The sequence below is a fragment of the Jatropha curcas genome, chromosome 8 (genome assembly GCF_041381405.1).
Source record: "Jatropha curcas cultivar XTBG-Jc1 chromosome 8, XTBG_Jcur_1.0, whole genome shotgun sequence".
Taxonomy (NCBI): Eukaryota; Viridiplantae; Streptophyta; class Magnoliopsida; order Malpighiales; family Euphorbiaceae; genus Jatropha; species Jatropha curcas.
In genome coordinates, this window is record NC_143158.1 from 3,938,129 (window position 1) to 3,964,258 (window position 26,130).

The window sequence follows — 26,130 nt, forward strand, 5'->3', positions numbered from 1 at the left end:
CTAATGAATCGGGTGTCATACGAGATCGTGTTTCATCAAGTATGTTACCTCCTTGACTAAAAGCTTGTTCAACCGCAACAGTGGAGACCGGAGCTGCTAAAATTTGTTTTGCAAGTAAAGAAAGAATTGGAAAAGTATTTGCGTGACGACTCCACCAATCTAAAATTGGAAAATCTGCATCTGCATAATTATCACCAAACTCAAAAGAAGTTGTTAGATAATTGTCAAATTCAGAAATAGAACTGGATTCCCTTGTTCTTTTTTGTCTTTGCAATAAAACTTGTTGAGCAACATCAACACCACTTACCCTTTATGTTGAAAATTGTGAAATATTAGATTGAGAAGAAGTAGAAATAGAAGTAGATGAACTAGAAACTTGAACAAATTCATTATATAATTGCATAATATTTTGTTTAACTTCATGCACTAGTACATTTATATTAACATTATCTTCTACATCAAGATTTAATACATCATAATAAATAGTCAAATAATCACATAAAACATACATTCTACATCTAGGATCAAATACAATAGCAACAAGATAAAGAGGTGATATATTTTTAAAATAAGATAACCATTTTTTTTCATTGAAAAAAATACAATCTTTTAATAAATCATCATTTTGAAATTCTTGGAGTGCAGTAACAATATTAATACACATAGGTAAAAATAAATTAGATGTGGGATAATAAACCCCACTAAATTTATAGGTAGCATCATTAAAAATTTTTAAAATATCTAAAATTTTTGCATAAATTTCTCAATTTTGTGGATATAAATTAATATCCTCAATATTATTAGTAACAAAAAAAACATAATAATTCTTTATAAGAAAAAGACTCGTTTAGTAATTCATATGTTGAATTCCAACGAGTTGGGACATCCCTTGGAAAATGTTTTGGTCTTTTATTATTTTCTTTACAAAATTTAGCCCAACTTTTCATCACTTGGGGATATGTCCATAAATATGAAATAGCTTTTTTAATTGGAGAAATAAAAGAATCATGAATTTTCAAACCATCTTGTACACATAAATTTAAAACATGGCATGCACATCTTATATGAAAAAATTTACCACCAATATTTGGTTCACAAATTTTTTTAAGTTCAATAATTGATCTAGTATTTGCAGAAGCATTATCAAATGAAATTGAAAAAATTTTTTTTGTCAACCTATATTCATCTAATATTGAAACAATTACTCTATAAATATTATTTGCAGTATGTTTATCATCAAAAACACGAAAATCAATAATTCTTTTTTAAATTTTTCAATCATCATCAATCCAATGACATGTAATACCCATATAAGAATGCATTTGCCAATGATCACTCCAAACATCACAACAAATTGAAACACGAATTTTCAATTGAGAAAATAAAAGCTCTAACTCTTTTTTTCCTTTGTTATATAAAGAAATAATAGTTCGTTTTACAGTATTTCTTGGTACTCTTTTAGCACAAAGATTTAAAGCTTTTTGACAATAATTATTAAAACCTACTTTTTCACTAAAACTAAAAGATAAATGTTCCATAGAAATCATTTTTGCTAATTCTTCTTTTTGTATTTTTTCAGAATATTTAAATAAAGAAAGGTTAGAAGAGTACCTGGAAATTTATTGTTGAGACCGATCAACTCCTATTTTTGTTGGATGTTTTGACTCCAAATGCTTCCAAAATAATCCATAGCCGCCCGCTTGTTTAAATTTATAAGATTTTCCACAATAATTGCAAATTACATCTTACATTTTCTCACCTTTGAATTTTTTTGTGAAATGAATGGAGAATATGTCGGAACTTTGTCTTGCTCTTGTAACAATTTTTGCTCGTTGCTCTTGCTCTTGCTCTTCATCTTCTTGAAATTGCTCATTAAATTCGGATTCTTGAGTTGGAATATCCAAATTTTCATTTGGAAAACCTTCAAAATTAAATTGGTCGGGAATCATATCATAGATGTCGTTTGTAGGGATAGATGATTTTCCAATTTTTCCCTTGCCCTTACCGGAATTTGAGTTCCCTCCACTTGCCATTATATGATAATAAAATATAATTTGGAAAATTGAATAAAAAAATTAGAGAGAATAATTACTTAATAAGAGAGATTGTAGAGTAGAGAAGAATAAATGAATAATATAGAGTAGAATAAATGAATAATATAGAGTAGAGTGTAGTATATTGTAGAGAGAGTAAGTAGAGAGTGTAGTATATTGTAGAGAGAGTAAGTAGAGAGAGTTGAGATTTTTTTTAATGAATTTGTAAATAAAATGAGGTATTTATAATAAATCCAAAAATTCATTTTTCCAAAAATACCCTTAAAACTAGACGTTATATAGCCGTTTATGGCTGTTGGGAGGGGTAATTAAGACATTTCACAACAAATTAAAAAAAAAAACTGTAAAAATCTGACAGTTACAACGGCTAGAACCGCAGAACCAGCGGTTCCAGAGAACCGCCGGTTCTGGTTCCTCATTTGCTGGAACCGGAACCTAACCGGATTTTTCCGGTTCCGGTTCTGGTTCGTCCCGGTTCCGGTTACGGTTCCGGGTTGGTTCGAACCGACGGTTCCGGTTCCCGGAACCGTAATATGGCCATGACTCGTTATAGCAGCCATGTAGCAGGTGAGAGTCCAATAGAAATTTTGTATTTTAATCGCTAACTTTGATTTTTATGCTATAAAATGGAATAGTCTGATAAAAAATAGGATTGGATCTCCTGTCCAACAGCTCCATTTTTCATTCTGATACCAAAATTCAAACGAAAGGATCCTTATCTCCATCAGAATCTTTGCATGTGATGCAGGGGAGACCTAATGGTTACAATTTACACCATCTTAATATCTTATCTTCTTTTCCAATTGTCTTAGAAATATTAAGATAAAGGGGAAGCCTATTTCAAACGCTGGTAACGTTAGATATACTGCTCTAGTGCTCTGGGCAGGGCCTCAATAATTGCCTAGTGGCAATGCACTCTTCCTAAAAGTAGGGTTGAGAACAGTAGGAGGAAGCTGAAATGCCCAAACGAATCGATTCAGTTTGATTTGATTTTTCTATATAGTCGGTTCTGTTTTAGTTCTAATAAAAAATCAAAAAATTTTTTTTTATATTTGATTCGTTTCTTATTAAATCAAAAATATAAACTCAAATTTAATAATTAAAACTAATCGCTTCAGTTTGATTCTGCATACTGTTTAATTCGATTTCCATCTTAAAAATTTTCAATCTATTTAATTTTGATTGAAACCGACAAAAATTGAAAAATTATAAGTGGCGGCTTCTTAGCAGTGTTTCCTTTTTTCTTATTTGAAAAATTAAAATACATTTCACCCACCTTTGATGAAAAAGAAAAAAGAATTGAGTTAGGTAAAATAAACTATCATTAATTAACAGATTTAGTTGATGTGGATTTTTCAATTGTTATTTAAATTACAAAAATTGTCGATTAAAAAAGTAATTTGAAAAAAAAAAGAAAATTGTAACGCATTTTAATTACACAATCTTCAAAAAAAATTAAGAGTAACTTTGAAACTATTTTTTCCTATGATACCTAATTCGAAAAGTAAATTTTTATCGTCCCCAGTTAAGTATTATTTGAGGAAAAAAAAAAAATATAGGCCAATCTCTGGTGCAGATGCCACCAAATTGGTGTTTGAAGGTACTGAAAGTTCACATTGTGCCAATTTTTCCTTCTTGCATTGCATTTTAGAATAGATATTTTCACATAAAGCACCAAATAGCATCATTAAAGCAAATAAAACAATCAAGAAGGGACAGAGTCTCAAAAAACAAGACTTGACCTGAGTCTGATTAAAAGAAAAAAGGTTGGGGCAGTGACCCACACACATAATAGTAGCAGACAGGAATACTTGTATACCTCAATTACTTCATTTCATGGCATGTCCTATTAAACAGTCAAATGGCTTTTCAGTGGCTCTAGCAACTCATTTTTTATGAGGAAAGAAGAAAATGGCCCCATCCTATCAAGAGAAACAATAGCCATCTCCACCTTTACCTCCTTGTTCATCATATACAAGGCCAATAAGGTCCACCCCTGAATTAGACATGAGCCAGTCACTACAAATGAAACATTCATTAAAGATGGTATTAGACCACAGGTCTCAATGTATGATGAAAATTGCAGAATGAATGAGCTGAGTTTTTGAAAAATTTGGCATTTTCCAAGCTCCACCTTGTTATGAACATGTCTAGATAGAGGAACGAACATCAACGAACAAAGAAGAGAACAAGAATGTACAATAGGCCCCATCGGCATGTGAGTCGTAGGTGGCAGTGGCACCTTCATTTAAAGTCGAGCATTATCCAGTAAAGCTATACACATGATTCTGCCAAAAAGTGACACGTCAATTTGGCTCCTCACATTCTGGACAGATTGGGTTTGCTGTGTTAATTTCTGTCATCCTTAATAATAAATAAGGGTCACTAATCCAAACCACCAACATTTTACTCTGCAAGGATTGTCCTTGCTTGCTACTGTATATGAGGTCTCACTCAGTAAGCAAACCTTTTTCAGCCAATCAAATGGTTTTCTTTATAAACCCAAATCATATTGATACAAGTGCTGTAGATTGTGCTTTATTTCCATATTTGTCTTTTTGATAATTTACTGGAGAAAAGGTAGAATCTGTTTCTCTCAAGAAGTGGGCAACGAGGTTTTAAAAAGAACTCCTTTTTATAAGGATTTTTCTTTTAAATGCTTCTTTGACAATTATCTAATGTGTTGTTTCCTTCAACATCTTCAGATGTAACTTTTTGAGACAAAGTTATTTTGTCAGTTACAGAGCTGGACCATGTTCTGGACAAATAATTAAATTAAAGACCGGCATATTATTCCAGACAAATGCAAGTTAAGACAAGCTAACAGAGTCCAGTTGTTATCAACTTATCCATCATGTCAATAATCTCAAATCAGTACCAAATAGACTTTATTACATGTGCTCTCTTCAAGGTGCCCTAACAAAGGTTATTGAAAGGCAGAACGTGTGGAAGTTTAGACTAAAGCAGTAATAATTTCTTTTAACCCCACAAAACAAAAAATGATAGAGATTATGACACTCATAATGTTATAACTGCAGAAGGCTGCCGGATCAAGTGCAGCCAAAGCCACAGTTACTATCAATATCAACTACCTACTTGTTACACTGTAGTCTCTAATTTCAACTTCCCTCTCTGATGAAGGTGGAAGCAACTAACTTGGACCTTGAGGTTACTAATTAAAAGCGGATTATATAAAAGTTCACTAAAAATTTCAACATGTAAGAGTCAGATTGATTTGCTTGGGATTCTATAGCTTTTACTTCTCATCGCTCAAGTCTTCTCCAACTAACCCACTTAGTCCACTTATGCTACTGCATTGGGGACCATCTCATTGTGCATTAGGAGATTCTATAATGCTGCTTACCAATTAACCAATACCATCTGTTCTCAATTCAAATGAAAACCTTTAGTAAATGGTAACACGAAATATGACCGCATAACAGTAGCTCGTTTGACCATAAACCAAAGAATGTTGAGAAACAGCAAGGATGATCTCCAATAGGATTCAAGTCATTAAAAAGACAGAAAGCAAATAGTCATGAACAATATGTAGCCCCATTAAAGAAGATTCTTGTACACAGCTCCAATGATGATTAATTACATCCGAATCATTTAAGGGGAAAGACCTACCATCAATAGTTTCACTGTGAATTCTGTTGTGTGGGATAATGACCTAGCTGCTCCATATTCCAGCTTTCATGAGGAGCAACTTGCTGATGGGATGGTGAGTATAGCTGCAATAGAAATAGAATACATGTTCAGGTTGCTTATACGATAATAAGGCTCAACCTGCCCAGATTAGCATCATCACAGAAAAAATTATATAAAAAATTTTACCATCTCTCTAAAATCTCATTGGCAGGACTTGAACAACAATAAATGGCTTGGAAAGCTACCAATTCAAAATATAGGACAAAGATATAAAGGATATAGAAATGATTCTCTGAAGGACTAAGCACTGACTCACAAAAAACCAGGGAATAGATTCATAAGTTCAAAGCCTTGTAATAGAATTTATGCTAGATAGAAATATTAGATAATATAGAATCGATAAATGGAGTGGGTTCGTTAAAAATTCACAGACGAAAAAAAAAAAAAAAAAAAAAAAACGTTTATTCCCCATAATTTTGAGGCTACAAAAATCAAACATTAACTTGTCCACCAATCTCACTTTTTTTTTTCCCCTGTAATTGGTTATTCAGTTTGTGAACTCAATTAAGTTAGCTGCTTGGAATCAAGTCAAGATCAGTAACAGGTTAGCCTTTGATCTTCTGAAATTGAGGGCAAGGGGCTTTATATAATATTTAATATTCTATACCTCCATCTTTTCCAAAAGTTCTTTGGCTGTAGGAGCAGCGACAAATATGTGACGAGCACCAGGCTTGATGAAACCTTCTTGAACACCATTGTCAAATAACGCGAGCAAACAATTATAGTAGCCATCAACATTTAGCAAGCCAACCTGTCCAGAATACTAATCAATTACAACATAAACCTGAAAGGCCACACATGAAGATTATCGATTGATTACCGGTTTTTTGTGAATTCCAAGTTGTGCCCATGTGATCATCTCCAATAGTTCTTCCATGGTTCCATATCCTCCTAAAACATAACTCAAGTATTAGGACTTGCAAGTACAAGCACCTCAAAATATTGAAACAATTAAGTACACAAATTAAGGCATTTATTTTCTGCCACTAAGCACCAAGACTTTGCCACTAATTTTCGTTTTCTTCATGATTAATGAGAATCCTTCAGGTTACTACCAGGAAGAGCAATAAAGGCTTCGGCTTCTCTGGCCATAGCAGCTTTGCGCTCATGCATGTCTGAAACTGTTCTTACTTCTCCAATAGTTTGACCAGATATCTGTAAATTGCCAAAAAGTAAATAAATAAGCAGCAATCATCAAGTGATCAGAATTTTACAACCTCTTAATTACATAATTAGTTTCTTCAAAAGGGCTAGAACTAACATTATAGAGGATCTATAACTTTTTTTTCTTTAAAATAAAATTATGGTAAGAATTAGAATGAAAAAGAAAATATAACTAAAGCCAATCTGCAACGAGGAGCAATATGAATAACCTACTTAGGTTTAAAGCAATAAAGGAAAGGTATTTTAAAATCAAAATAATTAAAGAGTTAAAAAATTAAAAAAAAAAATTAAAATCACTCTCAGACAACAACTGTCAGTTGAGAGGCCTTTAAAAGTAGAAAATCTATTCAAAGGAAGTACAATAGCAAAAAAAATTTACAAAATGGTTAAGGGCACAGATACCTCAAGAGGCATGAGTGCTCTTGGAATGATCCTGCATTGAAAGAACAACTATTATTTTAGTAGTGTCACACAATGAGGCCAAGAAACACCTCACTTGCATTTAACAATAATAATAAAAGCTCAAATACTGAGGAACATGGAGATGATATTCTTCGTTGCTAGTTTCTTAGTTACCCAAGGACATGGCAGCCTCCATCGTACACTTTCTGAGATATCAGACCCATCAGCCCAACACTACCTCCACCATACACCAATTCAATCTTCCTTTTCACCTGTAATCCAAACCCCATTAATAAGCAATATGAAAAAACTTAACAAAAATTCACAAACAAGGCAAGGTACACTTTATAGATTATATTGTGTACTTCGCCCAATACATAGAGACTAAACACAAAATCATAAACAAAACAAGTTCTTTGAGACCTCAGGCTGGTACAACAAACAAGTCCTATTACCAAACAGAGGAAACCAAATCTATAAGTACATTTAAAAATCGCTTGACAACTAAATTACATAGACAAGAAAACGATCAGAAAATTTCATTTTTCTAAAAACTACCCCATTATCCAAAGAAGCCAGTCTTGGTTCCATACATCGAACACCTAATCTACAAACTAAAGCTATAGATATAAGCATAAAAAGCTGATGTCTTTGAGACCAGAATATCTTAGTCGATGAAAATCAAAGGAGTGCAAGTATAAATAACAAACCAGTTCATCGCCCAATTCAATAGCAGCATCACTAAAGACTTTTCTGTAGCCAGAGTTGCTTCCACAGAATACACATATCCTGTTGAACTTTGTTCTGTTGCTTTCTTCCATTAACAATTTCTATTTGATGCAAATTTTATAGCTTTCTGAATTCAATCATAAAGCATTTGAATAAAAATAACTAAAAAAAGAGAAGATAGCAAAAAGAAAAACAACAAAAGACAAAAGAAGCAAGCAATTAACTTATAAAAGAAAACCTTCTGCAGATAATATTACTTGCAAAAACCAAAACATTTTAAGAAATCAATGCTAAAATAAGGAAAGAACAGAGGAAAGAAAAAAAAAAAAAAAAAAAAGGAAAAAACAATCTGGGTCTATCCCGGATTGAAGAATAGAGAAAGCAATAAAATTGGAGAAAGCAAAAGGCTGTTACTTTCATATATACTTAGAGAAAAGACCACGAAAAGCCCACATGCTCCATTCCTTTCTAATCCAACCTCTATCTGTCGGCTTTTTAAGATTTTTTTTTATTTACTATGTTAGACAATTTACATAATAATAATAATAATAACAAATAAATTATTAATAAAAAATGATATTGTTTTCCTTAGTCAAACCAAAAATCCCAAGCATCAAATACAATATTAAGGAATCTGGAGAACCGGAGGACAATAGTAATAATACTCATGAAGTACAAGTTATTAATAGTTAATAGTTCTGTGAACATAATTTTATTTATTTATTTGGTTAATTATATTTATGGAGAATAATGATTATAATAAATCCTCCATCCATTTCCAGTACTAGCTTTGAGTGGCGTATTGAATTGCAACAAATTTATTGAATTGAAATAGAATAATAATAATAATAAGTGTAATTAGGGGAAAATAAATTGATTAAGCAAATAGTAAGCAATTTGGTTGGCTTGGCTAGATAGGTGTCCCTTTCTATAAAGAGTGATGGACTCCTCTTCCCTCCTCTCATCTCCTGAGGGAGGGTCATAGCTGCTGTCCCTTTCATGCTCAAGAGCCATGTCAACATGTGATTGTCTGATATATAAATAAATGGGACAACCATTTCACGTTTTGATGCCTAACTCTAATTCATCTTTATTTTATAATAATAATAATAATAATAATAATAATAATAAGATTTATTTATTCTTTTCATTGATGGACATCCATTACCATAACTTAATTAATTTGAATTTTTCCATTCTTGCAATCATTGTTTCTATATAATCATTATTATACACATAAACAAAATTAAATTGTTCTCTCTATCCATTTTTATTTACTGTTTAAGATTTTTCACATAGGATTAAAAAATAATTAAATCACCCAAATTATAATAAAATACTCCTTAATTTGACTAATTCATTATTTATTTCACATAATTTTCAATCTCAACAAATTAAAAACATTAATTAATATCTTATCATTTGGCAAAATAATCAATTACTTTTGACAAAATAATTTTTAAAAATGGAAATGAAAGTGGAGTGAGGGATTTTTTTTCTTTTTGAAATTATAAAGGAATGATTAGACGCCTTTGGCCCAACGACCCAATCTCACAATACCTAAAGTCAACTACTTTGCCCAATGGAAGTTGGGTTGGGTTTGTACTCCACCTAGATAACATTTTTCCTTTCTTTATTTTGTTTGTTTCTTTTTATTTTTTTTTTAAATGATAATTTCTTCTTCGTCGAATAAATTTGAATACCACTGTATTACAACCAAAGTCAAATTAAAGTTTCATGAATTATTTTCTTCAATTCAATATGATTTTTTTATAAAATTCTTTTTATCATATGTTTTTTTATGCAGAGGTGAAATAATCTAAAATAATATTATAAATGAATTCAGTTCTCAGATTTAAATAACATTTACTACTTTTTACTTTTTATGTCATTTGTATGATTACGAGAAGATTAATTAAATTATATTTAATTAATAACCGAATATCTTCGATTGAGTATTGGTCTTTATGTTTAATTCTCGTAATGATGAGTAGTGACTGTAGTAGGTGATGAGTTCTAGTGGGCACACACGAATTATTGATAAAAAAGAGGGAAGTTGATTTATTCATATTGAATTAATTAAAATTTTAAAAATTTTAATTAAAACGGTAAAATATTTCTAAAATGGAATAATTCTTTTTCATTTTCAACAAGTAATTGGTAAAAACAAAGAATCATAACCAATTGAAGGGGAACAAAAAAGAAAAAAAAAAAAAGAATGATGAAAATTCTATAACATGACTTTAGTCAACGGGTCTCAAAATGGGTTTTGACTATGCTCTCTCCGCCAACGTGTACAAAAAGGGAAAATTATTTTCAGCTTATGATATTTCGAGGATTTTCAGGGAAAAGAATATAACCAACTTAACTGTCAACCGAAGGATTTTACTAAATTGGAGCTGTAAGAGCTGTCTTGTCCAAATTGCAAGTCTGACACCTAACCTCTGCTTCTTTTTCTTCAATCCTAAATACAAGCATCCTGTTTTTATTCTTACAAGAAACTCTGCACCATCGTCCCTTTTTCATTCTCTCCATTTCCCCAAAGCCTACCTTTTCTGGCTCCATTTTTGAGCCACCAAATCAAGTAAAAAGGGTGACCTGATGCACGAAGCGTCCCACATCTTGTGGGCTCTCGGGAGGGTGACAATTTAATAGTTGAAGAACAGAGAAAAGCCTTTGACATATTTCAGCTTTTGTTATCTCAGTTATGGGAAGAACAATCCCTTTGGCTGATGATTCAAATTTACCATTATCAATATATCAAACGCTGTCGTTTTCTTTCCTTCTTGCAGGGATGGCTGCAGTAATTGCTATATCCACAACTCTATGCGGCATTGGATTTGGAAGAAAAACAGAAGAAAAAGAATCAGACTCTTCTTCGCATAAAAAAGAAGAAGAGAATTTGGATTCAAATATTTCAAAAGCATCCTCAGAAAAGCAAGAAGACGAAACGACAGTATCGGAAGATGGAAAAGAAAACGACATAGAAAAAATAGAACTTCCTTTACCACCAGCGAAGCAATTAAGAGGAACATATTCTTGCAATAATTTCATGACGAAGTCTGCATCAACACGAAATCTTGGCAAGAATACGAGCATGAGAATGCCAAGAAGTATGTCAATGGCAAGAAGAGACAGAGAGGTAAAGAAGAAAGCAAAAGTGAAAGCTGATGACTCTGTTTGGATGAAGACAATTATATTAGGGGAGAAATGTAAAGTACGACGTGAAGAAGAAGATGATTCCATGGGAAAAAATATCTCAACATATCATCCGGAAAGTGTAAATTCGAGGCAAAATTCTTCGCCTGACATAAATGCGACTCCTTCCCAAGAAAAAGGAGTGGCAAGAAAAGAGGAAGAAGAACTTTCTTGATGTTAATGGGTGATTATCCGTGTCTGTTATTTGTGGATAGGGAAATCTTTTAATTCAATGAATCTTTTTTTTTTTTTTTTTTTATCTTTTCTAATGAAAACAAATTTGAAAAGAACAAAACAAGAAAAGGGAAAAAAAACGATCTTCCTGCTTAAATTAATATGAATTTGGCTTAGCACTCCTGTGAATTGAAGATTCAAGCAATTTGTCCCCCTAACGTCTGAAAATGGCTATTGATGATTATTATATGTATAAAGCTCAAATTATTATACAACAAATATGTCTCTGAAAAAGAGAAACAATGCTAGGAAAAAAGGCTGGATCGAATGGAAAACTGCTAGGAAACAAGGCTGGATCCAATGGAAAACTTTCCATTCCAAAGAAAAACCTGAGTCGTCCTTGTGGTTTCCAAAGAGTTTTGTACGTATTTGGAAGCGGCCGAATGGGCTTCACCACACAGGATCGTTCAAGTTAAGGGTACAAAATGATATTAGATTCTGCAAAAATAGTCAACTCCCCCATAAGCAAATTTTTTTTTTCAAAGATTGAATTCACAATTTTCTAATGATTTTTTAGATTATTTGTTTGATACACCAAAGGAGACAAAATTCTTAGATAACTAGATTATTATTTATACACTCAGTGGAAAATTTTTAATGTCTGAAAACATCTATATATTAAAATGAAAACGAGAAAAATATACTTAGGTATAATAAAATCAGTGATTAAAAGTAGCCGCAGAAACTACATATACGAAAATTGTGTATTGATATTTAATCAACCAATCTTATGTTGTAACATTATATGTAAAATTCTCTAGAAAATGCAATTCACGTTTACTAATAATTCAATTTAACTGTTGGTGAAACCATAGTTGTTATTATTACTAGTATTATTAGACATGTATTATTAAATTGATCATCTACTCTTAACATGAGAAGCACTCCATCATTTTGAAAGTCATCAAAATTAATTAATTCCATCCGGTATGTAGTGCCTAGCATGTAATGCCGCGTTTATTCTTACACACCAAACAATAATTATATATAAATATCCTTAATTTGTTTTTCCTATCTAGCTATATATAAAAGCATCCACAGGTAATCCAACCATAACAAAAACCCAATCAGGAAAAACACTTTACTGTGCCAATCATGTCTCCTCTCAAAGCCTATGGCAAAGTAGAGGAAGCCCAACAAGCCATGCTCGAGGCTCGTCGAAAAACCAGAAAGAGACTCACCATCATAAGCCTCTCCTCAATATTACTAGCCGCAATTGTTGTTGCGGCAGTATTGGGAACTCGTGCTTCTAGCTCTAACAATGGCGATCAAAGTAAAGGCGCCATTTCTACGTCAATTAAGGCAGTATGTGATGTTACCTTATACAAAGATTCTTGCTATAACAGTCTTGCTCCCTTGGCCAAATCCGATCATCTTCAACCTGAAGAGCTTTTCAAGTTGTCAATGCAAGTCGCCATGAATGAGCTTTCAGAAGCTTCTCAATATTTCTTCTCTACAGATTATGTCACTGATAAAACGACCAGTTTAGCCTTGAAAGATTGTCGAGATCTTATCGATTTAGCTCTGGACCATTTAAATGGCTCACTATCTTCTACTAATGACGTTTCTGTGCTTGACATTGTGGATGATCTTAGAAGTTGGTTAAGCGCAGCTGGTTCTTGCCAACAAACATGCATTGATGGATTAGAGGAGGCGGGAAAAATTAACGGGAAAGATTATCTTAAAAATTCTACTGAGCTAATTAGCAACAGCTTAGCCATTATTACATGGATTTATAAGGTTTCAAGCACAGTAAACATGAGGCGGTTATTGAACTACCCTAAAAACGACAGGGCGACCATGAAGATGCCGACATGGCTGCATGAAAAAGAACGTAAATTGATCGAAAGTAAAGATCTGAAGTTGAAGGCTGACGCTGTTGTGGCAAAAGATGGGTCTGGCAAGTACAAAAGAATTAGCGATGCACTAAAAGCTGTTCCCAGTAAAAGCAAAAAGAGATTCATTATTTATGTGAAGAAAGGAATTTATCTTGAAAATGTTCGTATTGAGAAATCGAAGTGGAATGTTATGGTTATCGGCGACGGAATGGATGCAACTATTGTCTCTGGAAACCTCAACGTTGTGGATGGAACTCCCACATTTTCAACTGCAACTTTTGGTAAGTCCTCTTCTACTCACCAAATTTGTAAAAACTTTTGTGTTTAACTCGAACCTGAGACCCCATTCCCCGCATAAATTAAAAGATCGATCAGACCGCACTGAATTGATAAATATATTGCACATTTTGAACTAACTATAAGTGAGTAATGTGCATGCAGCTGTTTTTGGCAAGGGCTTCGTTGCTAGAGACGTGGGATTCGAAAACACAGCAGGTGCAATCAAGCATCAAGCAGTAGCATTAATGTCAAACGGGGATCAATCAATCTTTTATAGATGCAGCTTCAATGCATTCCAGGACACTCTCTATGCACATTCCAATCGCCAATTCTACCGCGAATGCAACATTTATGGAACTGTTGATTTCATCTTTGGAAACTCTGCAGTTGTAATTCAAAATTCCAATATACTGCCAAGAAGGCCTATGAATGGTCAACAAAACACCATTACAGCCCAAGGAAGGTTTGACCCTAACCAGAATACTGGAATTTCAATCCAGAATTGCACCATCAAGTCTTTTGGAAATTTAAGTGATGTAAAGACATTCCTTGGAAGACCTTGGAAGAATTACTCCACTACTGTATTTATGCAGTCAATGATGCCAAGTTTCATTCAACCTAGTGGATGGTTGCCATGGACAGGAAATACAGCTCCACCTACAATATTTTATGCTGAATTTGAGAATTTCGGACCTGGTTCTTCTACAAAGAATAGAGTTAAATGGAGAGGCTTGAAAAATATTACTAAAAGAATAGCTACTAAATTTACTGTCAAGGAATTCCTCCAGGGAGATAAGTGGATTCCGGAAACAGGCATTAGCTTCCGACCTGGTCTTTGATTGATTTAAATAATATTTCCATTTTTTTTTTCCTTTCTATTCGGCTTCCATTAGGGATTTGAATTCCCAGTCTCAAAATCCTGGAATTGGAGATATTTGCCATATAAAACTGTTGATAATTGTACTGCAAGTATTGTATTTAATTTCTTAATGGGATAATTAGTTTACTTGCCATTTTAACACACTCCGTTTCAAAACCGTACGAGATGTCGTTTAACCCCTGTATATATACTGTTGAATTTCACGAACTCGGAACAAGACCTGAAGTTTGAATTTCTGTTCTTTATTTTTTTTTAAAAAAAAAATGAGATCAATGAAGGAGAAATTTAATTGCAAAATTTCAATGGTCAATGAAGGAGACAAATATGACGGAGTTGTCTTTTTTTTATTTTTTCCTAGAAATTAGTTAAAAGCCAAGATTGTTGGAGGGATGCAAAGGAATAAAATACAGCACATTCCCCAAAAAAAAGGGAAGAATTATTCGTCAATCATTATTATTATTATTCTCATATAAAACCATTCTAAACTCGTGGATTACACGCACAACGCTTCTGCACAATCAAGATTAAGTCTCTACAAAAAAAAAAAAAAATAAATAAATAAATAAAAAAGAGAGAATGAAAAAAATTAACGACTTCTTAGGAATAAAATGAAAGAAACCAATTTGTTTAGGAAAAAAGATGAATATTTTAATTTTAATTTTAATTTGAAACGATATTAAAGTATCAAATATGTACATAGAAAGTTCAATAGACCGGAATAACACAGTGGGCTATACAATAAGAGATAGCTCATCCCTTTGAGCAACATTTATCAAATTGGATATAATTTTTTTGTGATAGAGATGACTAGAACTCGAAACCTGTCAATCTTGTATTTTCTACAAGATCTAGGAAAATCAATTAAACCACGATTAGCTGAAGAAAAATATTAATTATTTAGAAAAATTTTAAAAAATAAAATTTGGTACAATTTCATATTTTTATTATACAAAATGAAAAATTTTCAAAATCAATCCAAGAATCAATAGCCATAAACCTATAACGAGATTCATGTTTTTTTTGGAGAAAACATGAAACCCTTTCTTTTATAATGCAAAGTAAAGGTGAATAATAAAAAAGAAAAAGAAAATATCACATTGGTGGAAATTCCTTGGATGAGAAGTATTTTTCAAATTTAATTTCGCAGCACCGCCCGCATAGGAAGGAAGGCACGAAAGCGTGACTAAAGGGCAGAGAAAACAAGCGTTGGAGAAACCTCCCTCGCTCCTTCCTTTGGAGAACGGGATCAGCTGCCAACGCCTCTCTGCTGAATGCAACCCGTTCTCCGCCACCCTAATCTAATAAATCCATCTTTCTGGTAGGTTTTCTTCAGCGATTTCTACGGCTAGACTTCCATTGTCTCGATTAATTGCTCTCTCGTGGGTGTTGTTCATTTGGTCTTTTGATGTGTCTGGGCATTCTTTTATACTAAGTTTCAAAAATTGTCCATTATTTGATTCAGGAGTTTGTGACTAGAGTTTTGGATTTGGAGGATTTTTATTCAGATTGATGGGATTTTAACCTGAAGTTCTGGCTCAATTTGAATTTGTTTCTTTGATAATATTGTAATTTTGAGCTGGTTTTGGTTAAAAAATCATGGGCCAATTGCAGAATTGAAAGGATTTGCATCGGTTTTGATTTCTGTATATCTGTGGATGTATCTGGTTATTATTGAAGAGGACGAACGGCTTGTGAACTTGCCCAATTCATATCTGGGTGTTCTCTGGCCATTGAATCTACCATTTGAACAGAAGGCCTTTTCATTTTGTATCCCTAGAGATAGATGGGATAAGGAGTTTTTCAAGCTGCAGGGTGGCTAATTGTTATTTGTTGAATTCACAAAGTCTTATACTATTAGAATTTGGATTGAACTGGAATTGTTGATTGGGTTCTTCTCAAGGATCTACATTGTCTGCTAATATGGCAGATTTGGTCGATGGGTCATCCACTCGCAGACAGATCTCATACATTGATACTATGCCTGTTTATGTTAAGGAGCTCATTGCTGGTGGAGCCGCTGGAGGATTCGCCAAAACTGCTATTGCGCCTCTTGAAAGGATTAAAATTCTTTTGCAGGTGAGGCCTCCAGCATGCTCTTAGACAATTTTGTGACTTTTATTATGTCACTGGGTATTTTAACTGGATTATATTTGTTGGCCAGTTGGAATTAGATTTTTGTTTTATTTGTTTGAACAATTTTGAGATATCAACTCAATTTGTATTTTTGCTGAAAACATGTCATGCGAGATAAAAAGTTCTCGGATGGTGCCAGTCAAAACTCTTTTTAATTTTTGTAACCCCTTGGTCATATGTGATTTGATTATACAAGATTGATATCAGTTCATATTCATGTTTCAGGTTACTTACAAAAATGTTATTTGTTTTTTACTTGAGCATCATTTCATGTCTGTTTGAACTAAGATTCTTATTAATCTGGTGCTCCTTGTCATATTTCTAAATGGTTTTTTTCGTGCTATGTGATTGTTGATATTTCCAGAATATCTGTTTCTAAAATTTCCTGATCAATTTTGTTTTTCTTTGTTGTTTTCATAATGTCTTAATTTTATAGACAAGAACTGTAGGATTTCAATCTCTCGGGGTGTTTCAGTCACTGAAGAAATTATTAAAGCATGAGGGAGTTCCCGGATTTTATAAGTGAGTTTGATTATTTCTTCATGTTACTTTTATCTCTTCTGCTGAGAAAATTATAATAATTCATGCTTATTTTTTCACACAGGGGAAATGGCGCTAGTGTTATTCGGATTGTTCCCTATGCAGCCTTGCATTTCATGACATATGAGCAGTATCGTTGTTGGATTTTGAATAACTGTCCTGCTCTAGGTTCAGGACCTGTTGTAGATTTGTTAGCTGGTTCAGTGGCTGGAGGAACAGCAGTGATGTGCACATATCCCTTAGATTTGGCTCGCACTAAGCTTGCTTATCAGGTAATGATCTTGCATGGTTGTTGTCGAGGCCTTTTGAGTTTATTGGGAATCAAATTATTATTTCAAGCAATATGAAATTCTAGAACTTATTCTTCTATGGTTCTATTTGTGAAATTTCCTCCTATCATCATTAAGCTATATGAGAAAGAAGATGATGAGATGAGGAGCACATGCATATCCCATTTCTACCATAAGTAATGATACTGGTGCTAATTATTATGCTTTAATCATCCAGGAATATGCCTGCTGCTTTGTTTTGTGGACTTGCATGGCACAGTTTCAGTTCATATAATTGCTTTTATTCATCTTGTAGTTTGAATTTTATTGTAAAGACCATTGATTTTAAAATATAATTGGTGTCAGGAAACTTAAATATTTTGCATGCAGATTGTGAGTTTAGTTGTCAACTTGATGTTTGTTATTATTATTTTTAACTAGAATTTTTTTTCCGTGAACGACGGTTACATTTTTATGGATGCTCTTAAAGAGAAAAAAGTTTAATAAATGGTGGAGTATTTTAATTTTAAAACCTAAAATGGGTTTGGTAATGATATAACCTGCCCTGAACTCCTTCTGAATATATATATATATATATAAGCACGCGTAATACCTTCCCCACCCCAACTGAAGCAGGGTGGGTATTATTTTTTTCTAGGCAGGTTAGATTTGGTTCTGCAAAATCCACCCGACTCTACCTCTGGCTATCCGTAGTAGAACCATGGGTTATGGGCAAGTGTTTTGGGTTATTAAGTAGTTTAGGTAATTCTTGTCTCATTAACTCCTCCATGGCTCCTAAATGTATATATATAAAGGATTAGTATGAGCAATGCATATCACTAACTTCCTCAGATAATTTACTTGAATATCTGGATGTGTGTAAGATGTCTTATGAATGTTATAGTGTTTTGAGCTGTGGTTTTAAGGTGTCACTCTCAGGTATCTTAATATCTTACATTTGCCATTGTGGATTGGATTTTTGACAAAAAGAATAATTTAACAAATAATTTTTCCATAAAGCAATATTATACTGTTTCTATAATGGTTGTAATTGGATATACTTTCATCATGCTCAGTTCTCAAGAGGTCTATATGCGATTTAGCTTTTTTCTGTTTGAGTCCAAAAGTTGGGAGTTCATTACATGACCCTTCTTCTCTCTCTAATTTCATTCTAATGGTTCTGTAGGTCTTGGACAAAAGAGGAAGTTTCAGTAGTGGCATGAAAAGTATGTGTTCTCAACCCTCTTATGGTGGCCTAAAAGATGTTCTTACAAGCGTCTACAAGGAAGGGGGAATGCGTGGCCTGTATCGAGGAGTAGGTGAGTATATGCTTGTTTTCATATTATTATATTGCAGTGTGGTTTGGAAACATTCTTAATGGGGAGTGGCTACAACCCAAATGTCCAACCAGGCCCAAGAAATCCTGAAAGAGCATATGCTTGTTTAAATTGTGGTCTGGAAACATTCTTAGCTTTTGTTTTTTTTTTTTTTTTTTTTGGGGGGGGGGGGGGGGGGTGACAGCCCAAATGTCCAACCGGGCCCAAGAGATCCTGTACCTGTTAATTTGGGTCCGTAATTGGGCCAAGCCATACCCATGATTATCTCTATTTTTGTTAGTTTGTGAAGAATTTTCTATTTACCGAGGGCTTATCTTTTCAGAAACGTTTGTTCTCCTTGTTTTTGCTCATCTTGATAACTTGGTGAAACTTTTATCTATCTTCTATGCACATATGCAGCAAGCACACTTTTTCCTGCTGATGTCAATCAATCAATATTCAGCAATTGAATTTAGAATAGTTAACATGATCAGTGCATAGCATGTGTGTATTTAGTTAGGGTCTATATGATATTTTTGTTGCAACTGTTATTTAGAAGAGCACTGTAATTGAATACGTTGATTGATGAAAACAACTAAAAATTAAGAGCGCCCTAGAATAACTCATAAGCAGTTGAAACTGCTTCTTGAAAATGCATCTAATGGCTGCTTTTTGGGAAAGGAATTGCTGAAAATTGGATGATTGGTGATTATTAATGAAGTCTCTGTCTTTTGAGCAGGTCCTACACTCATTGGGATCCTTCCTTACGCTGGTTTGAAGTTCTATGTCTATGAGGAACTTAAGAGGCATGTTCCTGAAGAGCACCAGAAGTCCATTGTGATGCGGCTTTCATGTGGAGCTCTAGCTGGGTTACTCGGGCAGACCTTCACATACCCATTAGACGTTGTTAGGAGACAGATGCAGGTATCAGAAATACCCATGCACTTAAGTTAGGCTATCTGTTTGTCGGCTATTTAGACATGAAAATTTTATGGTTGAGGATTTGGATTTTGGGTTTTTTTCTGGAAACCTGATGATTCAATTGTGAAATAAAATATTTGGTGGCAAAATAGTTCAAAGCTATAGCAACCAGCTTCATAGTTTGAAATAAGATATTCATCATGCAGTTAGGCTTGACGCTTTTAAATTAAATTTAACATGCGTGCGTAATGAAATCTTAAGAAGAATATCATATATCTCAAAATTTGAAGTAGACGTGGAAAATTATGGCAGGTTGAAAATCTGCAACCTTCAAGTCAAGGTCATGTTAGATACAGGAGCACGATGGACGGGCTATGCACTATAGTCCGCAATCAAGGATGGAGACAGTTGTTTGCAGGACTGAGCATTAATTATATCAAGGTAATGTCCTCTGCTTACAATATCTAAAAGTATTTTAGATTGTATTATATCTAGTTATTCACATTTACCTGCCAAAAAGTAAAAATCTTCAATCAGTACATCATATATATGACTGTTAAGATTCTAGATTCTTATTAAGTGTACTTTTAACCTTTGATTATGAATCCGTCAAATTTAGAATGAACGACGGTATTTTTTTTAATTTGGAACCTTTTGGTGTTAGTAAGGTTTCATTGCAATGAAATTGATTAACCTAAAATTAGCACGTCCATGAAATATTGGATGTGTGAAGATGCTGATAATTCTTGAGCAATTTGTTAAGGAAAATATGTTGTACATTCCACAATTTTGTGGAATTCATTTATTCCAAACAAAAGGTTAATCCAAGAGCTGTTTCTGTTACAACATAGGAATTAATCATGTGATTGCTCTTTGATCGGTATTTATAATACTCCAATTCTAACAAAGTTTACCAATTTGATAATGTCAGATTGTTCCCTCTGTGGCAATCGGCTTTACTGCATATGACATGATGAAAGTATGGCTTCGAATTCCACCTCGACAGAAATCCCAATCAATATCAACTGGATAAATCTCAAACTGAACCAGTTAACAAGCACAACAACTCAGAAATACAGCTCATATACTTTTAATAATACTTCAATCTTTTGCAATTTCAGAATGGCTCAAACGTTTGGCATTAAAAGTTCCAAGTTTTCTATTTAGGGTTTATGCCCATTACAGTTATGTACTAAAGATTATCAAATTGTTTGCTATGTTCTGTTTTTGCGTTTGCTAATCAAATTAAATTTGTTAAAAAAAAAAAAAAGAACATTTCATTTTCATTATTCAATGCGAAGTGATAAACATTGACTGGGTCTGACTGCATGTTGCATCCTTTTTATTGAGTGTGGACCAGAAGACTGTACGTAACATAAAGCTATTCTTTGTATTGAATTTATTATTTGTCTCTGGTGATAAAAGTGAAGGACTAAAGTGAAATTGGAGGACTTTCTTTAAGCCAGCTTGTTTGGTAGACTACAATAATTGACAGAAGCTTTCAATTATTGGGAGACCCTGTTAAATATTTTAAGTTACGGATTAATATATTATATGTGCTGTGGATGCCTCTGATTTGCTAACATTTTACTTGTGTTTGTTAATTATGGATTTGGATATTAAAGTTGGGTTTTTGTGTATTGTACCTGTGTAATAATTAATTAAACCGAACGATTAGATATACATTTTCATTGCTTGCTTCAGGTTCAACCACCTGGAAAGCAGGTGGAGGAAATATCAAAACATTTAATTAATGGGTAAAATATAATTAACTCTTTATATTTTTATTCAAATTAATATTTAAGTCCCTCTATTTTTAATAAATAATTCTAACATCTCTAATTTATATTTCTGTCTTGCCGGCAAGTCTTTTTATAAAAAGTGAATTTTTATTTTTTAACAGTTATTTCAATAGCATGGTAATCAATTTAATTCAAAAGACTTAAAAAATAATCATCAAATATGTGAATACCCATAGAAATCTCTTTCCCCAAACTTACCCTATAATTACTTCAAAGACAAAATCCTTACCATATAATCAGCATAATTATTTATTTTATTTTAATGTAAATAGCTAAATAATTCTTATAAAATTTAAAATTATTGATTGATTGAGATTTAAGAACATCTACACTAGACAATGCAAAAATGAGAGAGTGGAGATCCAACCATAATTTGTACCTAACAGTTTTAGAACATCAACCTTACCACGTGATTACGCATCATTTGCTATAATATAACCTTAAAATGTCAACTCAAGAATACGCAACACTTACAATAGACAAATTACAACCCCTGAGAAAATTAAAATAAATTAGTTACATTTATTATCTTATTTAATTCTCCTTTATCTATGATTAAGCATAAACGTTTTCATGTAATTTCTTATTATGTTTCAACTCCTTCACCAGTACTAAACATTTTTAAAAAATCCTAGTAGTTGAATACAGTATTTTGTAAGATAAGAAGATACATAACAGTATATGCAATGCATCTCTGTTTTGCGTTTTCTTTGAAGCTACCATATATGTTAAACTTTCAAGCTAGCTGCCGTCACTTCATCTGGAATTGGAAAAATGGGTCATAGGTGCTTTTATTGACACACCAACTTTGATTTTTCAAACTTCCTACCCCTATATAAGAGCAAAGTCCACTCACCAACTGCATGCGCTTCCTTCATTTCCAGTCTTCTTTAGCATAGAACTTATAGAGCATTCACGCATATAGAAAAAGAGAGAATCTTGAAGCCTTTAATCTGGTGTGTGCATTTGTTGGTGAGAAATCTTTATCTGGCTGGGCTTTCACTTTCTTTTTCTTTTCCAGTTTCCAGCTTTATATATATATGGATGCTTCATGCTTGTTGACTTTGCTTGTTCTTGCATGATTCTTGATGGGTTGCAGATATTTTTCCCTTCCTTTTTGTAAACTAAAGCAACTTTGTTTTTGAATTTTTACTAAATTAAAGTAATTTCATATTTTTTTAGTATTGTCCAAATCAAAGGTGATTCCTTTACACTAATTTTGTTATCTTCAAATTTTATTGAACTCCCAAAAGCTGATTGGCAGGTGGACCATTCTGATAATCGAGTCAGATAAAAATGATGATAGAGAGATCATTGAGTTTCAAGAACTGGGATTCTAATCAAGAAAAGGCTAAAGCATCTGCAAATTTGGACAAATTTCAAGCATCAATCCGCATAACAAAACCCACAATAAAAATCCCTGAGCCCATTGTGTTCTTTTCTCCAAGACCCATTAGTGAGCTTGATGCTGCTGCAACTAAGCTCCAAAAAGTTTATAAAAGTTATAGGACTAGGAGGAACCTTGCAGATTGTGCAGTTGTGGTTGAGGAGCTCTGGTTTGTCTCTTTCTCAGTGTTATCTCAATTTCTTGTCTCTTTTCTTGTTTTGGGTAGTTTGATAATATTTTTATTTCATTGGAAAATTTCGATTGCTGTAGGTGGAAGGCCTTAGATTTTGCAGCTTTGGAAAGGAGCTCAGTGTCATTTTTTAACATAGAGAAGCATGAAACTGCTGTAAAAAAATGGGCAAGGGCGACAACAAGGGCTGCTAAGGTGATTAAGTTTATTAATTTATTAGATGTTTCACTAATCATAAAGAATGGATTCTATTTCACTAATACGATTGCAAGTCCAATTCATTGCCAAAAAACAAAAGTTTCTATTTGGAATTAACATCTTAAATTGAAATGTTATTTTCTGTGTTTTAGGTTGGAAAAGGGTTGTCCAAGGATGAGAAGGCTCAAAAATTAGCCCTACAACACTGGCTTGAAGCTGTAAGCCTTCTTTTTTCTTTCTTTCTCTCTCTTTTTTTTTTTTTTTTTTTTTTTTTTTAACCTGTCTTTCTGCTGGAAACTCATACATATTTGTCTCCGTAGAGTAAAAAAGAATTGAAAAGAAACCTGGGATCACTGAAATTGCATGTTTATGCTCACAAGTAGAGTTACAGAAGAGGATCGTTCTGAAAAATGAAAAGTTTAACTGTTTCTTGATCTATTACAGATTGATCCACGCCACCGGTATGGACACAATTTACATTTTTACTATGATGTTTGGACTGATAGCAAGAGCACTCAACCTTTCTTTTACTGGTAATAATAAAACTTTTACTAGTATATAAAGTAGTTCCCTCTGCGCTTCTTTCTATTGAATTGCGCATTTGGTATACTGAATAATTGCTCTTGAAATTGAAGGTTGGACATTGGTGATGGGAAAGAAATAAACCATGAGAAGTGTGCCAGAAATGTTCTGCAACGCCAATGCATCGACTATCTTGGACCAGTATGTCTTACAACTTTTTTTTCTTTATCCGCATATCTTCTCTAAATGTTTCGATCTGAATGTCTTACAATCTTTTTTTGCTGTTCCAGAAAGAGAGGGAAACATATGAAGTGATTGTGGAAGAGGGGAAGCTTGTATACCGCAAAACAGGAATGCTGATTAATACTACGGAGGGCTGTAAATGGATTTTTGTGCTGAGCACATCAAGAACACTGTATGTAGGGCAGAAGAAGAAAGGTGTTTTCCAACACTCAAGTTTCTTGTCAGGAGGAGCTACAGTAGCTGCTGGAAGATTAGTAGCTAACGATGGAATTCTTCAGGCAATATGGCCATATAGTGGTCATTATCTGCCAACTGAGGATAATTTCAAAGAGTTCATCAGTTTTCTTGAAGAGCATAATGTAGACCTGGCAAATGTTAAGGTAAAGCTCACATTGTATTAGATTGGAGGGTTCAAAGTTCAAACTCTAACATGCTTACCATTCACTAAAATTAGTTTTGTTTTCTTATAGTTTGGCTTATATTTTTGCGACTTACTTTTGCAGAGGTATGCAGTAGATGATGATGCTGCTTCAATCAAAATAGCTGGTGAGGTTGATGGGTCAAAAGTTATTGAGGTTGATGAGTCTATTCCTGATACAAACAATCATCAAGAAGCTGCCAAGTTAGAAGCACCATTAATGTTTGACATGAGCAAGAGGTTGTCATGCAAGTGGACTAGTGGGCTTGGTCCTAGAATTGGGTGTGTGAGGGACTACCCACAAGAGCTGCAATTTAGGGCACTTGAACAAGTCAACTTATCTCCTAGGGTGGGTCCTGGCCCATTTGAAAGCTGCGAACCAATCCCTTCACCAAGGCCCAGCCCAAGGATTCGAGTCTCACCTAGACTCGCATATATGGGACTGCCTAGCCCAAGGGTATCAGTTACCCGTTGATTCGGTTAGAGCTTGCTGGACTTTGGTGTTGTGCCCTTAATAATAGGTGTGAAATAGGAAATTGACATAGCATTCTTTGTTCTTTCAATAATTGTTAACTTGACCATATTTTTGTACATAAATGAATCAACTATTGAATAAATAAGTTCCCTTTTTTTGATAAATTCCCACATTTTCCTACCGTTTCTGTGATTGGTAAGTTTATTTTGGGTTTTGTCCTTCTGCTCCAAAACATATTAAAAATTGTTAAATTCTTTATGCAAACCATAAACCCTAATATCTTTTAATTTCTATTTTTAAATTGATTCCCCTGTTTGAACCGCAACACTGTTTTTAGAAATCTATTTTATAGAAAAAAGAATGGGAGTCAACCTAATCGGAGTTGAAATTTTAAATTCACGTTTACACAGTAGAAACTTTGGATACTGCTGCTTCTAGCAAAAAATAATGCGAAAGAGAGAGAAGAGTCCAATAATATAATTAACACTAGGAGAACACAGAGAGTCAAAATGGAATGGAATTTAAAAAAGATGATGCTAATAGACAAAAGTAAGTAAAAAGGGAGTATTGAACCTCGATGTCTATGCTTGAGCTTGACAAAGGCACTTTAACCTCTGCCAGAAGCTCTCCATTAACAAAACAAATGACACTCTTGTTTGTTTCAATGGATTCTTTTGTCTTAAATTAAATGCATTTTCACTTACCATTCCAACTCATTATTGTTGCTCCTGTGACCTGTCTGTCACCTGTGTATTGTGTTTGTATTCTCGAAGCTTGCAAATTCCCAAACAACCTGCGGCTTAAGCAACTTCAGTCTTGACTCTTCAGCCTAAACCCATTCTTGGTAGCATCAACCCTAGCCTGTTTCAATATATAAATAATTGTCATGTCATGGAGATAATAAATTTTTACTGATTCAATATTAATCTCAAGGTGAACGTAAATGAAGTATCATGAGTAGCTTCAAGATCATTAAATTGCAAGTAGTCAAAACTAATTAAAGAAATAAATAAGAATATCCACTACACATGCAATCAAGTTTCTTAAATTAAGATTTGGGGTTATATGAATTCAAATTTCTGCAAAAGTGTTACAGTTAGGTCAGATGTGAAGTATTTGGCTTTAGTGATAAATCCAAACATCTCTTTAGGCATTTTGCCACTATAATAACATCCATAATAAAAATTTTAATGTAAGATAAAGACTCCTCAATACCCTAATAGTTTT

General features: G+C 33.4%; 4 protein-coding genes across 7 annotated transcripts; 3 read left to right on the forward strand and 1 right to left on the reverse strand.

The window, feature by feature from the left end:
- Nucleotides 1-5,543: 5,543 nt before the first annotated feature.
- Nucleotides 5,544-8,407, reverse strand: LOG8 (Putative lysine decarboxylase family protein). The gene is made up of 7 exons (XM_012221863.4): nt 8,042-8,407; nt 7,506-7,603; nt 7,332-7,362; nt 6,821-6,920; nt 6,586-6,656; nt 6,373-6,516; nt 5,544-5,788 (listed from the first exon to the last, which is right to left on the reverse strand). Exons 1-7 carry the CDS (start codon nt 8,150-8,152, stop codon nt 5,696-5,698), a joined length of 648 nt encoding a protein of 215 aa, XP_012077253.3. The 5' UTR covers nt 8,153-8,407; the 3' UTR covers nt 5,544-5,695.
- A 4,180-nt stretch (nt 8,408-12,587) lies between these two features.
- LOC105638126 (putative pectinesterase/pectinesterase inhibitor 24) lies at nt 12,588-14,448 on the forward strand. The gene is made up of 2 exons (XM_012221864.3): nt 12,588-13,611; nt 13,772-14,448. The coding sequence occupies exons 1-2, from the start codon at nt 12,588-12,590 to the stop codon at nt 14,446-14,448; spliced, it is 1,701 nt and encodes a 566-aa protein (XP_012077254.1).
- Nucleotides 14,449-15,620: 1,172 nt separating this feature from the next.
- On the forward strand, nt 15,621-21,253 carry LOC105638127 (Mitochondrial substrate carrier family protein). Its single transcript, XM_012221866.4, has 7 exons — nt 15,621-16,565; nt 17,059-17,144; nt 17,227-17,434; nt 18,618-18,750; nt 19,487-19,671; nt 19,981-20,109; nt 20,600-21,253. Exons 1-7 carry the CDS (start codon nt 16,410-16,412, stop codon nt 20,699-20,701), a joined length of 999 nt encoding a protein of 332 aa, XP_012077256.1. The 5' UTR covers nt 15,621-16,409; the 3' UTR covers nt 20,702-21,253.
- Nucleotides 21,254-22,266: 1,013 nt separating this feature from the next.
- LOC105638128 (calmodulin-binding family protein) lies at nt 22,267-25,067 on the forward strand. 4 transcript variants are annotated; one of them, XM_089725173.1, is made up of 8 exons: nt 22,267-22,442; nt 22,735-23,026; nt 23,128-23,242; nt 23,398-23,463; nt 23,690-23,778; nt 23,881-23,968; nt 24,058-24,390; nt 24,514-25,067. In XM_089725173.1, exons 2-8 carry the CDS (start codon nt 22,767-22,769, stop codon nt 24,901-24,903), a joined length of 1,341 nt encoding a protein of 446 aa, XP_089581299.1. In that variant the 5' UTR covers nt 22,267-22,442; nt 22,735-22,766; the 3' UTR covers nt 24,904-25,067. The 4 variants fall into 4 exon arrangements, with proteins under 4 accessions (XP_089581299.1, XP_089581300.1, XP_089581301.1 ...); XM_089725174.1 differs by having other exon boundaries at nt 22,269-22,426; nt 22,724-23,026; XM_089725175.1 differs by having other exon boundaries at nt 22,269-22,426.
- The last annotated feature ends 1,063 nt before the right edge of the window (nt 25,068-26,130 follow it).